At 43.8% G+C, this 14,460-nt stretch overlaps 1 protein-coding gene across 3 annotated transcripts in view; it reads right to left on the minus strand.

The window, feature by feature from the left end:
• The window catches only part of LOC121581257 (GRAM domain-containing protein 4), a 69,813-nt gene that overhangs the window by 17,073 nt on the left and 38,280 nt on the right, over window positions 1-14,460 (minus strand). For all 3 annotated transcript variants that reach the window (XM_041896763.2, XM_041896762.2, XM_041896764.2), the window contains 2 exons: window positions 2,974-3,094; window positions 1,847-1,920 (listed from right to left, as the gene is read on the minus strand). In XM_041896763.2, the coding sequence (XP_041752697.1) occupies window positions 1,847-1,920; window positions 2,974-3,094 (195 nt within the window). The remainder of the gene's footprint in view (window positions 1-1,846; window positions 1,921-2,973; window positions 3,095-14,460) is intronic.

The following is a 14,460-nucleotide window of genomic DNA, read 5'->3' on the forward strand; positions in this document are numbered from 1 at the left end:
CGTTTGGAAAATGCTCCCAAGGATGAACCAGACTTGTGGAGGTCTATAATTCTTTTTCTGAGGTCTTGGCTGATTTCTTTTGATTTTCCCATGATGTCAAGCAAAGAGGCACTGAGTTTGATGGCAGGCCTTGAAATACATCCACAGGTACACCTCCAATTGACTCAAATGATGTCAATTAGCCTATCAGAAGCTTCTAAAGCCATGACATCATTTTCTGGAATTTTCCAAGCTGTTTAAAAGGCACAGTCAACTTAGTGTATGTAAACTTCTGACCCACTGGAATTGTGATACAGTGAATTATAAGTGAAATAATCTTTCAGTAAACAATTGTTGGAAAAATTACTTGTGTCATGCACAAAGTAGATGTCCTAACCGTCTTGCCAAAACTATAGTTTTTAACAAGAAATTTGTGGAGGGGTTGAAAAACGAGTTTTAATGACTCCAATCTAGGTGTATGTAAACTTCCGACTTCAACTGTACATTCAATAGACAGAAAGAGGGAGAGTGGGAAAGAGAGAGCGACCAGAAGAAAGGTTACAGGCAGCACAGGTTTATAATGAGTACAATGAAGTTGCCTCCTTGTCGGTTTGGTATTTCTGTTCCTAGATATGTGTCTAAGGGTAACTTCTATAACTACCTGAAGCTGTTTATTGAAATGAAGACTGGTAGAGAAGGAGATCCAGGTCTGTAGATCTCCCAGTTAAGAAGCTGGTTTAATTTAGAGTTAATACCAAAGACCCATTAACCTAAACTACACACTGAGCTCCTTGTGTGTCTCTTCAAGAAACACGAATTCATTTCCTAAAATAAAACACCCTTGCCAGTGTCACCAGCACCTGGAGCTACTAGACGAACAACTGGTTCTGGAACCCTCAAAGAGTGATCTGGAATCCTCAAAGAATGATCAAGATTTTTGATTTTACAAAGAGATACTTCTACAGCTCCTATCCTCCGTCCCACGCACTCAAACAGTGTCTTTCTTCCAGCCTGCTGGCAGATAGGCTGCCTGTCAGTAATCTGTGCTCCACACACACTAAAATATCTCTGGTAATGAGGATGTTCAGCACCCAGAATGTGTTTTGCACTGAACACTGCTATTAAAGCTGCCTGTCCTTACTGTTGGGTTAGAGTTTCAAAATGATTGGGGAAACTGTGTGTGAGGGGAAACAGAGATCGTTTTTGAAGCAATTGTTTGATATGAGAATACAGAGGTGTGTGTATGTGTATGTTTGTCAATATGTGAAATCTCCCATGGAGAAAATAGATTCTCCATCATCCTGAATCCCCCCCCCCACACACACACGGGGTTATAACAGTCTTCCAAGAATAGTCTTCACTTCACACTCCCGCTGTAAAAATCACACATCCACATATCCCAGTCCCTATAGAGTCAAAGCAAATGTCAGTCCCTCCCCCTGTTCTGTCTCCTGTCCTTTTCCCTTCCCGTCAGCTCTACAGCCCCACTGGACTCCCACTGACTTCAACCTGACTCCTGGATGTCTTCCCACAGTCTCTCAGTCCCTGGCTGCCCTGTGGCCCTACAAACCCTTTTATTTCACTGATCTATGGGAGTTACTGCTGTTTATGACAAAGGTTTCTTCTGACCCAAAGCTTGAATGCTTGGCTCATTAAAATACTGAAATTGGCATCTGATTTAAGTGACTTTTCTACAGATTGTCTCAAATACTTCTCAGTCTTTGCAGATCTGAAGGACTGGGATAGGTGTGAGCAGTATCAATCTGGTCTCTTCAATTCCATAAACAGTAAAGGTAGGGGCGGTTTTTGGGCTATACTATCAGCAGTCATAGTTGTTCCACCATAGTCCACTTTCTGCCTTGCTTACCTGTGTCTTTGCCATTGGCAGCAGGCGTTGGAGACGGGGGTTTATGGGCAGGCTGTGGTGGCGAGTCTTCCAACCTGATAGAAGAAATTAGTATAGAAAAAGAGGAAAGGAGAAAGACAGAAAAATAGTGAGTCTTTGCAACACCATGTAAACAAACATTGAAGTATGCCCTCTATAAAATGTGGCTCTTTGATGTGTAATGTGTCTTCATGCCCCCTCTATGCCCTTGTGGACCTTACTGTAAGGCCAAAGAGACATGGTGGAATGTCCTTTTGGCAGGAGCTAAAATGCCACTGAAATCCATTCTGAGTGGACTGGGTGAACCCGAGGCTTTACTTAAAAGGAACATTCCACCCAAAAACTATATTTTGGTATTTGTTTCATTAGTCCATTGGTTATGTAGTTCCAAAATATTGTGCATGTCAGCAATCAAGTTTTCAAGCTATATAACTTTCAATATACAGAAATTCAGCTGGTATGATGCTAGATGCAAAATGCATCATCATATGATGCAAAATGCATCATCATATGATGCTAAATGCATCATCATATGATGCTAAATGCATCATCATATGATGCTAAATGCATCATACGGGCTGCATTTCTGTATTTTGAAAGTTATATATCTTGAAAACTTGATTGCTGACATGCAAAATATTTTGTAACCATATAACCAATGGACTAATGACACAAATACCAAAAGACAGTTTTGGGGTGGAATTTTAATTTAACAGTTCATCGAGTGCCAAAGGACACAGAAGTGATCATCCCAAGACTAACATAAATGCTGCGTCATGCTCTGTGCTCTGATATAGAAGTGCGTGACTTGGTTGTGACACAAACACAAACACTATAGCGAGCACACACCCACAGGTTCTTGAGGAATTCCCTGCCATGTGCCAACCAAGCTGCAGGGGCAGCTATTTATACCCGCTGCAGTCCAGGGTGATCCACCCCACCGAAGGACAACTCACTGGGGTAGGTAGGATGGCATGCAGGGAGTGGAGGAGGTGGAGGGTTGCAGCACTGAAGGCAGCACACACACAGAGACAGGACTAACTAAGTGACCAACACTTAGAGAATGAGATGACACACATTATGTTCCCCTCACTCGCTCCATCACCCACCTGGATTTTAGCACCTCGTTCATCCTCAGTTCAAGATCGAGCCTCTTCCCTCTCTCTCTCTCCAGCTCTTCCCTTATCTTCTCCACATTGGTTTCCTCTCGTAGCTTCCTCAACTCTTCTTCTGAAAAACACAAACACACAACATATTAATGACTGGTATGATGATGATTATTATCACATTTGATTACCTCCTTTGTTAATACGTCAAATTTCTGCCCTGCTAGAACTGCCCCGGTCAACTGTAAGTGCTGTTATTGTGAAGTGGAAACATCTAGGTGCAACAACAGCTCAGCTGCGAAGTGGTAGGCAACACAAGCTCACAGAACGGGAATGCGGAGTGCTGACGGGCGTAAAAATTGTCTGTCCTCAGTTGCAACACTCACTACAGAGTTCCAACCTGCCTCTGGAAGAAAAGTCAGCACAAGAACTGTTTGTCGGGAGCTTCATGAAATGGGTTTCCATGGCCGAGCAGCCACACACAAGACTAAGATCAACAAGCGCAATGCCAAGCGTAGGCTGGAGTGGTGTAAAGCTCGCCGCCATTGGGGATTGGAGCAGTTGAAACACGTTCTCGGGAGTGATGAATCACGCTTCACCATCTGGCAGCCCGACAGACGAATCTGGGTTTGGGGGATGCCAGGAGAACGCAACAGCATACAATGACATTCTAGATGATTCTGTGCTTCCAACTTTGTGGCAACAGATTGCAGAAGGCCATTTCCTGTTTCAGCATGACAAGGCCCCAGTGCACAAAGCGAGGTCCATACAGAAATGGTTGTCGAGATCGCTGTGGAAGAACCTGACTGGCCTGCACAGAACCCTGACCTCAACCCCATCAAACACCTTTGGCATGAATTGGAATGCCGAATGAGAGCCAGGGCTAAATCACCCAACATCAGTGCCTTACCTCAATAATCCTCGTGGCTGAACGGAAGAAAGTCCCCGCAGCAATGTTCCAACATCTAGTGGAAAGCCTTCCCAGAAGAGTGGAGGCTGTTATAGCAGCAAAGGGGGACCAACTCCATATTACTGCCCAAGATTTTGGAATGAGATGTTTGACGAGCAGGTGTCCACATATCTTTTGTCATGTAGAGTATACATACATACATACATACATACAGTTGAAGTCAGAGGTTTACATACACCTTAGCCAAATACATTTAAACTCAGTTTTTCACAATTCCTGACATTTAAATCCTAGTAAAACTTCCCTGTCTTAGGTCAGTTAGGATCACCACTTTATTTTAAGAATGTGAAATGTCAGAATAATAGTAGAGATAATTATTTATTTAAGCTTTTATTTCTTTCATCACATTCCCAGTGGGTCAGAATTTTAAATACACTCAATTAGTATTTGGTAGCATTGCCTTTAAATTGTTTAACTTGGGTCAAACGTGTCGGGTAGCCTTCCACAAGCTTCCCACAATAAGTTGGGTGAATTTAGGCTCATTCCTCCTGACAGAGCTGGTGTAACTGAGTCAGGTTTGTAGGTCTCCTTGCTTGCACACGCTTTTTCAGTTTTTCCCACACATTTTCAATAGGATTGAGGTCAGGGCTTTGTGATGGCCACTCCATTACCTTGACTTTGTTGTCCTTAAGCCATTTTGCCACAACTTTGGAAGTATGCTTGGGGTCATTGTCCATTTGGAAGACCCATATGCGACCAAGCTTTAACTTCCTGACTGATGTCTTGAGATGTTGCTTCAATATATCCACGTAATTTTTCTTCCTCATGATGCCATCCATTTTGTGAAGTGCACCAGTCCCTCCTGCAGCAAAGCACCCCCACAGCATGATGCTGCCACCCCCATGCTTCACGGTTGGGATGGTGTTCTTTGGCTTGCAAGCCCCCCCTTTTTCCTCCAAACATAACGATGGTCATTATGGCCAAACAGTTCTACTTTTGTTTCATCAGACCAGAGGACATTTCTCCAAAAAGTACGATCTTTGTCCCCATATGCAGTTGCAAACCGTAGTCTGGCTTTTTTATGGCGGTTTTGGGGCAGTGGTTTCTTCCTTGCTGAGCAGCCTTTCAGGTTATGTCGATATAGGACTCGTTTTATTGTGGATATAGATACTTCTGTAACCGTTTCCTCCAGCATCTTCACAAGGTCCTTTGCTGTTGTTCTGGGATTGATTTGCACTTTTCGCACCAAAGTATGTTCATCTCTAGGAGACAGAACGCGTCTCCTTCCTGAGCGGTATGACGGCTGCGTGGTCCCATGGTGTTTATACTTGCGTACTATTGTTTGTACAGATGAACGTGGTACCTTCAGGCGTTTGGAAATTGCTCCCAAGGATGAACCAGACTTGTGGAGGTCTACAATTGTTTTTCTGAGGTCTTGGCTGATTTCTTTTGATTTTCCCATGATGTCAAGCAAAGAGGCACTGAGTTTGAAGGTAGGCCTTGAAATACATCCACAGGTACACCTCCAATTGACTCAAATAATGTCAATTAGCCTATCAGAAGCTTCTAAAGCCATGACATAATTTTCTGGAATTTCCCAAGCTGTTTAAAGGCACAGTCAACTTAGTGTATGTAAACTTCTGACCCACTGGAATTGTGATACAGTGAACTATAAGTGAAATAATCTGTCTGTAAACAATTATTGGAAAAATTACCTGTGTCATGCACAAAGTAGATGTCCTAACCAACTTGCCAAAACTATAGTTTGTTAACAAGACATTTGTGGAGTGGTTGAAAAACTAGTTTTAATGACTCCAACCTAAGTATATACACACACACACACACACACACATATATACATACATACATACATACATACATACATACATACATACATACATACATACACACAGCTGCGGAAAATTATCAGTTTCTCTGGTTTTACTATTTATAGTTATGTGTTTGCGTAAAAATAAATTGTTTTGTTTTATTCTATAAACTACTGACAACATTTCTCCCAAATTCCCAAAAAAAATATTGTCATTTAGAGCATTTATTTGCAGAAAATGACAACTGGTCAAAATAACAAAAAAGATGCAGTGTTGTCAGACCTCGAATAATGTAAAGCATATAAGTTCATGTTCATTTTTAAACAACACAATAGTAATGTTTTAACTTAGGAAGAGTTCAGAAATCAATATTTGGTGGAATAACCCTGATTTTCAAATCACAGCTTTCATGCGTCTTGGCATGCTCTCCACCAGCCTTTCACATTAGGTGACTTTATGCCACTCCTAGCGCAAAAATTCAAGCAGCTCGGCTTTGTTTGATGGCTTGTGACCATCCATCTTCCTCTTGATCACATTCCAGAAGTTTTCAATGGGGTTCAGGTCTGGAGATTGGGCTGGCCATGACAGAGTCTTGATCTGGTGGTCCTCCATCCACACTTTGATTGACCTGGCTGTGTGGCATGGCTCATTGTCCTGCTGGAAAAACCAATTCTCAGAGTTGGGGAACAATGTCAGAGCAAAAGGAAGCAAGTTTTCTTCCAGGACAACCTTGTACGTGGCTTGATTCATGCGTCCTTCACAAAGACAAATCTGCCCGATTCCAGCCTTGCTGACGCACCCCCAGATCATCACCAATCCTCCACCAAATTTCAGTGGGTGCGAGACACTATGGCTTGTAGGCCTCTCCAGGTCTCTGTCTAACCATTAGACAACCAGGTGTTGGGAAAGCTGAAAATTGGACTCATCAGAGAAGATGACCTTACTCCAGTCCTCTACGGTCCAATCCTTATGGTCTTTTGCAACCCTCAGCCTGGCTCTTCTTTGCTTCTCATTGATGAAGGGCTTTTTTCTAGCTTTGCACGACTTCAGCCCTGCCCCTTGGAGCCTATTTCGAACCGTCCAGCCCGGCCCCTTGGAGCCTGTTTCGAACCGTCCAGCCCTGCCCCTTGGAGCCTGTTTCGAACCATCCTCGCCGTGCACTTCACCCCAGCAGCCGTTTGCCATTATTTTTGAAGGTCGCTTGATGTCATCCTACGGTTGTTGAGTGACATTCGAATGAGTTGGCGGTCATCCCGGTCAGTAGAGAGTCGTTTTCACCCTCTGCCGGTCTGTAGCTTTGTTGTCCCCAATGTCTGCTGCTTGACCTTGTTCTTATGAACCGCCGTCTTTGAAATTTTAAGGATGGAAGCAACCTGACGCTCACTGTATCCCTCTGCCAGTAAAGCCAGAATTGAACCCTTCTTTTCCTCACTCAAAACTTCATGCTACACAAATTAATGCACACACACACACACCACATTACACACATCCAAATAGATATTGGTGTTACTTTACCCCACAGCCTTCAATCAGTCTTTCTCCTAAACATGAATAGTGCTGCTCCAAAGAAAATGTCCTGCTACTAACGTACCATCTTATTCTGAGTCGACTTTGTACTGAAGCAACCTTACACATCAACCCTGCTAGCCTGTACAGTGTGATTAGACATACTTGTCACCAGGATCACTCTCAGACTCCAAAACAGCACTGTGACACTAGGGGTCAAAATCAAACAGAGAAGAAAAAAGAAAGAAAACTGATCAATAGATGTCTGTCCACCCGGTGAGTGCGTGTTGAGAGACGAGAAAGAGAGGGGGGGAGAGAGAGACAAAGGTTGACAGAAAGAAAGAGAGCATGAGAGAAAGAGGTTGAGAGAGAGAAAAAGAGAGTGAGGCTACTCCCCCCTCTAGGGCCACATGTATAATTCACAGACTGTTTCTTCTACTACCATCTCCCTAATTATCTACTATAGGATATTTATACTACAGCAGTGTCACACTCCTCTTCTCTCTCTCCATCAGTCTCTCTCCATCACTCTCGTTTCTACCTGTTAACCCTTATCAAATATGTATCAGTCCCCCATGCTACCCCCTACCTGCTAGCATAGCCACAAGCTGAGTATCTGAATTCCCGCTCTGAGCTGGAGATGATACAGAACATAGAAATAGAATCCATTATATAGCCTATGATATAGAATCCAGACGAGCTGTGTCTCTCGTCCTCCGTCGATTACAATGCCGACTGCAGTCAGGTCAAGACGACGAGCACGCAGATGAGCTTCCCGGAGACGATTCTGCCAGTTTGTGCAGAAATTCTTAGGTTGTGCAAACCCACAGTTTCATCAGCTGTCCGGGTGGTTGGTCTCAGACGACCCCGCAGGTGAAGAAGCCGGATGTGGAGGTCCTGGGCTGGCATTGTTACACGTGGTCTGCGGTTGTAAGGCAGGTTGGACGTACTGCCAAATTCTCTAAAACAGCATTGGAGCCAGCTTATGGTAGATAAATTAACATTACACTCTCTGACAACAGCTCTGGTGGACATTCCTGCAGTCAGCATGCCAATTACACGCTCCCTCAAAACTTGAGACATCTGTGGCATTGTGTTGTGTGACAAAACTGCACATTTTAGAGTGGCCTTTTATGGTCCCTAGCACAAGGTGCACCTGTGTAATGATCATGCTGTTTAATCAACTTCTTGAAATGCCACTCCTGTCAGGTGGATGGATTATCTTGGCAAAGGAGAAATGCTCAATAACAGGGATGTAAACACATTTGTGCACCAAATTTGAGAGAAATAAGCTTTTTGTGCATATGGAACATTTCTGGGATCTTTTATTTCAGCTCATGAAACATGGGACCAACACTTTTCATGTTGCGTTTATATTTTTGTTCAGTATAATTATTTGTGTATGGAGGGTAGATCACTATAGGGTCGGCAGGTAGCGTAACGGTTAAGAGCGTTGGGCCAGTAACCGAAAGGCTGCTGGTTCGAATTCCCGAGCCGACGTTATGGGACACAGGTCAGGTCAAAATTGGTGCGACCAAATCATGTGCTGGTGCCATCAACTGAAAAGGTTAGTAGCACCAGTGCAACCCGTGGAAAAAGTTAGTCTCGACTAGAGCCCTGCGTGGTGTAAGTAGCTTAGTTGTGACCTCGTGCTCAGTGCCAGAGAACCTGTAACCCTATTAGACACCAGCTGACAGGACAGAGAAGCAGGCTAGGTAATGAGAGAAGCATGCTGGGTAATGTAACAGACAGGCCTCCGTCCCTTTCCCCTGTGACTCCCTCCCTCTCCCCATGCTTGTGTAATGGGTATTGAATGTGCTGGAGTAATCAGGCAGAGCCAGTTACACTCGGTCACTCTTCATCCCGTCAGCAGGTCATCGGTGTGGACCCAGTGTTGGGTCAACTCCCTCTACCCCCCCTAAACATCTAAGGTTGCTCATCAACCGAGGATGCTTTTACATCCACCCTCCCCATTCCACCCCTTCACTGTGGGCCTGAAAGCAAAGAAAGTTAAAACTATGGTTTAATTTGTTTATATGTTGGGCTTTATAGTTTGTTTATTTGTATGGGTTGGGCTTTAGCTGAGATTATTATTTACAGAGTCAAGTATATTTGTCCAGGCCTCAATTGTTACTTGACTAGCACCATTCATTCTCACTGTCAATAATTGTAATGTTATAACTTCTAACAGTGACTGTATCCACTGGCGAATTGGGAGAGAGTGGGGCAATTGCCATCTAAGTGCCAACATCTTTTTTGCGGCAGTGCTGCCTGCCAGTAGTAATAGTCTCTGATTGATTGAGAGATTCAAGGAGCTACCGAAGTTAAAGTAACATAGTAGATGCAACGCATTGAATATTTCCATTCATGCACTTCAAAATGAATTTTGTAACTTTGTCCCAGAAGCATTTAACTGTAGGGGACTCCCACATCATATGAAGGAATGTGCCTACCTGATTTAGGGGGAACAGTAAACAGTTGGGTCAAATTTCATTGTAAAACTTGTCCTTGTATTTAACACCAGTCTGTGAACAAACTTAAAATGTTTAAATTGATGGTTCGAATTACAGTATTTCAAGGTAATATTTTTCCATATTCTGTTCCAGTTAAAGGGTTGTTCAGATTCACTTAGATCTGTGGAGCATACTTTTTTAGAGGCTAGCTCAGAATTTGTTTGATTTGATATTTCCAAAAGTTGTTTATACACTGCTCAAAAAAATAAAGGGAACACTAAAATAACACATCCTAGATCTGAATGAATGAAATAATCTTATTAAAAATACTTTTTTCTTTACATAGTTGAATGTGCTGACAACAAAATCACACAAATTATCAATGGAAATCAAATGTATCAACCCATGGAGGTCTGGATTTGCAGTCACCCTCAAAATTAAAGTGGAAAACCACACTACAGGCTGATCCAACTTTGATGTAATGTCCTTAAAACAAGGCTCAGTAGTGTGTGTGGCCTCCACGTGCCTGTATGACCTCCCTACAATGCCTGGGCATGCTCCTGATGAGGTGGCGGATGGTCTCCTGGGGGATCTCCTCCCAGACCTGGACTAAAGCATCCGCCAACTCCTGGACAGTCTGTGGTGCAACGTGGCGTTGGTGGATGGAGCGAGACATGATGTCCCAGATGTGCTCAATTGGATTCAGGTCTGGGGAACGTGCAGGCCAGTCCATAGCATCAATGCCTTCCTCTTGCAGGAACTGCTGACACACTCCAGCCACATGAGGTCTAGCATTGTCTTGCATTAGGAGGAACCCAGGGCCAACAGCACCAGCATATGGTCTCACAAGGGGTCTGAGGATCTCATCTCGGTACCTAATGTCAGTCAGGCTACCTCTGGTGAGCACATGGAGGGCTGTGCGGCCCCCCAAAGAAATGCCACCCCACACGATGACTGACCCACCGCCAAACCGGTCATGCTGGAGGATGTTGCAGGCAGCAGAACGTTCTCCACGGCGTCTCCAGACTCTGTCACATGTGCTCAGTGTGAACCTGCTTTCATCTGTGAAGAGCACAGGGCGCCAGTGGCGAATTTGCCAATCTTGGTGTTCTCTGGCAAATGCCAAACATCCTGCACGGTGTTGGGCTGTAAGCACAACCCCCACCTGTGGACGTCGGGCCCTCATACCACCCTCATGGAGTCTGTTTCTGACCGTTTGAGCAGACACATGCACATTTGTGGCCTGCTGGAGGTCATTTTGCAGGGCTCTGGCAGTGCTCCTCCTGCTCCTCCTTGCACAAAGGCGGAGGTAGCAGTTCTGCTGCTGGGTTGTTGCCCTCCTACGGCCTCCTCCACGTCTCCTAATGTACTGGCCTGTCTCCTGGTAGCGCCTCCATGCTCTGGACACTACGCTGACAGACACAGCAAACCTTCTTGCCACAGCTCGCATTGATGTGCCATCCTGGATGAGCTGCACTACCTGAGCCACTTGTGTGGGTTGTAGACTCCGTCTCATGCTACCACTAGAGTGAAAGCACCGCCAGCATTCAAAAGTGACCAAAACATCAGCCAGGAAGCATAGGAACTGAGAAGTGGTCTGTGGTCACCACCTCCAAAACCAGTCCTTTATTGGGGGTGTCTTGCTAATTGCCTATAATTTCCACCTGTTGTCTATTCCATTTGCACAACAGCATGTGAAATGTATTGTCAATCAGTGTTGCTTCCTAAGTGGACAGTTTGATTTCACAGAAGTGTGATTGACTTGGAGTTACATTCTGTTGTTTAAGTGTTCCCTTTATTTTTTTGAGCAGTGTATATTATAGAGATCAATCCTTTCAGGAGCACAGACAATTAATTTATAAATCATCATTGGATGGTTCGTAGTTGGGTTTCCCAAGGGATTCTATAGGCCAGCTGTTGTAAAAAAATAAAAAATAGTTATTATTATTATTATTATAATAATAAAAAGGAGTTGTCCTGTTAAATGTACACTGAGTATACAAAACATTAAAAGAACAGGGACCTGAAGAACTGTTATACCCTGTTTCTCTGAGTTGTGGCTGAACAAGGAAATTGATAATATGCTAAACATTCCATGACAGACTGACCAGGTGAATCCAGGTGAAAGCTATGATCCCTTATTGATGTCACTTGTTAAATCCACTTCAAATCAGTGTAGATGAAGGGGAGGAGACAGACTAAAATAAGGATTTTTAAGCCTTGAGACATGGATTGTGCATGTGTGCCATTCAGAGGGTGAATGGGCAAGACAGAATATTTAAGTGCCTTTGAACGGTGTATGGTTAGTAGGTGCCAGGCTCACCAGTTTGTGTCAAGAACTGCAACACCACTGGATTTTTCACGCTCAACAGTTTCCCGTGTGTATCAAGAATGGCCCACCACCCAAAGGACATCCGGCCAACTTGACACAACTGTGGGAAGCATTGGAGTCAACATGGGCCAGCATCCCTGTGGAACACTTCCGACACATTGTCCATGCCCCGACATATTGAGGCTGTTCTGAGGGCAAAAGGGGAGGGGGTGCAACTCAATATTAGGAAGGTGTTCCTAATGTTTGATATACTCAGTGTATATGGGTCTTTAAAATCTTGCCATGTTCTAAAATCATTACTGTCCATGATTTCGGCAAGGGTACAGATTCCATATTTGGACCATTGGGGGGATGCAAAAGTCTGCCTTCCAGATCACTATGCATTATTGTGAAATATTGGAGTATGGGCATGCCATTTTGATTCCCAGTTACATTGTTTTTCAATTTTGCGACAAATAGAAATTGTGTGAGCAATAATAGGACCAAAGTGTAGTTTACATTGTTTAAGGGATATATCAGTGAAAACCACCTCTTCCAGGGCAATAGGAGACAGTATATTTCTCTCTACACAGTACCTTGCAAAAGTATTCACCCCCCTTGGCATTTTTCCTATTTTATTGCATTAAAACCTGTAATTTAAATGGATTTTTATTTGGATTTCATGTAATGGACATACACAAAATAGTCCACATTTTTTATCGCACTGCTTTGCTTTATCTTGGCCAGGTCGCAGTTGTAAATGAGAACTTGTTCTCAAATGGCTTACCTGGTTAAATAAAAGGTTAAATAAAATAAAAAATAAAAATGGAAAGAATATGGCACCACAACAAAGAGAGGGCCGCCTACCAAAACTCACGGACCAGGCAAGGAGGGCATTAATCAGAGAGGCAACAAAGAGACCAAAGATAACCCTGAAGAAGCTGCAAAGCTCCACAGCGGAGATTGGAGTATCTGTCCATAGGACGACTTTAAGCCGTACACGCCACAGCGCTGGGCTTTAACGGAAGAGTGGCCAGAAAAAAGCCATTGCTTAAAGAAAAAAATAAGCAAACACGTTTGGTGTTTGCCAAAATGCATGTGGGAGACTCCCCAAACATATGGAAGAAGGTACTCTGGTCAGATGAGACTAAAATTGAGCTTTTTGGCCATCAAGGAAACCGCTATGTCTGGCGCAAACCCATCACCTCGAGAACACCATCCCCACAGAGAAGCATGGTGATGGCAGCATCATGCTGTGGGGATGTTTTTCCATCGGCAGGGACTGGGAAACTGGTCAGAATTGAAGGAATGATGGATGGCGCTAAATACAGGGAAATTCTTGAGGGAAAACTGTTTCAGTCTTCCAGAGGTTTGAGACTGGGACGGAGGTTCACCTTCCAGCAGGACAATGACCCTAAGCATACTGCTAAAGCAAAACTCGAGTGGTTTAAGGGGAAACATTGAAATGTCTTGGAATGGCCTAGTCAAAGCCCAGACCTCAATCCAATTGAGAATCTGTGGTATGACTTAAAGATTGCTGTACATCAGTGGAACCCATCCAACTCGAAGGAGCTGGAGCAGTTTTGCCTTGAAGAATGGGCAAAAATCCCAGTGGCTAGATGTGCCAAGCTTATAGAGACATACCCCAAGAGACTTGCAGCTGTAATTTCTGCAAAAGGAGGCTCTACAAAGTATTGACTTTGAGGGGGTGGGGGGGTGAATAGTTATGCACGCTCAAGTTCTGTTTTTCTGTCTTATTTCTTGTTTGTTTCACAAGAAAAAATATTTTGCATCTTCAAAGTGGTAGGCATGTTGTGTAAATCAAATGATACAAACCCCCCCAAAATCCATTTTAATTCCAGGTTGTAAGGCAACCAAACAGGAAAAATGCCAAGGGGGGCGAATACATTCGCAAGCCACTGTACACAGCCAGGGAGTGGAATAATCATGTCTAAACCAATTTATGATGGGACAAAATGCTAGTGCCTGGAAATATCATTTAAAATACAATTTATACAGAAGTGATAATTAAATATAACTGTGAATATAATGGAAAGCACACCTGTGCTCCAAGCAGAGATAACTGATGCACTAGTGTGCTTCGAACACTTAAGCTTTAGAATCATGAGTGCAGTTTACCCTGGGTCACAGTGGCACAGTAACATTAGAGCGTGTGTCTGTTTCACTTCCTTCTCTGGCCACAATGAACCCCAGTAACCTTCAACGTCCTACAATGCCTTAAACCCAGGGACAGAGTCATGCACAAATGTCATGTTTGTGGTTCAATTGTCCTTAAATAGCTAAGACATTCTGTCACATGCCAGAGTGTCTCTCTCCTGTTCTCTCCACTGACCAGCTGAGAATAAACTGATTTGCTGATTTGCTGTTTGAGTGCAATCTCCTCTGAATCCATATCTCACTCATCCACACACAGTGGGGAGGCTGAGCACTCCACAGTTAGAGTGCTGTGCCTCACACCCC

Source organism: Coregonus clupeaformis, chromosome 14 (assembly GCF_020615455.1).
Source record: "Coregonus clupeaformis isolate EN_2021a chromosome 14, ASM2061545v1, whole genome shotgun sequence".
Taxonomy (NCBI): Eukaryota; Metazoa; Chordata; class Actinopteri; order Salmoniformes; family Salmonidae; genus Coregonus; species Coregonus clupeaformis.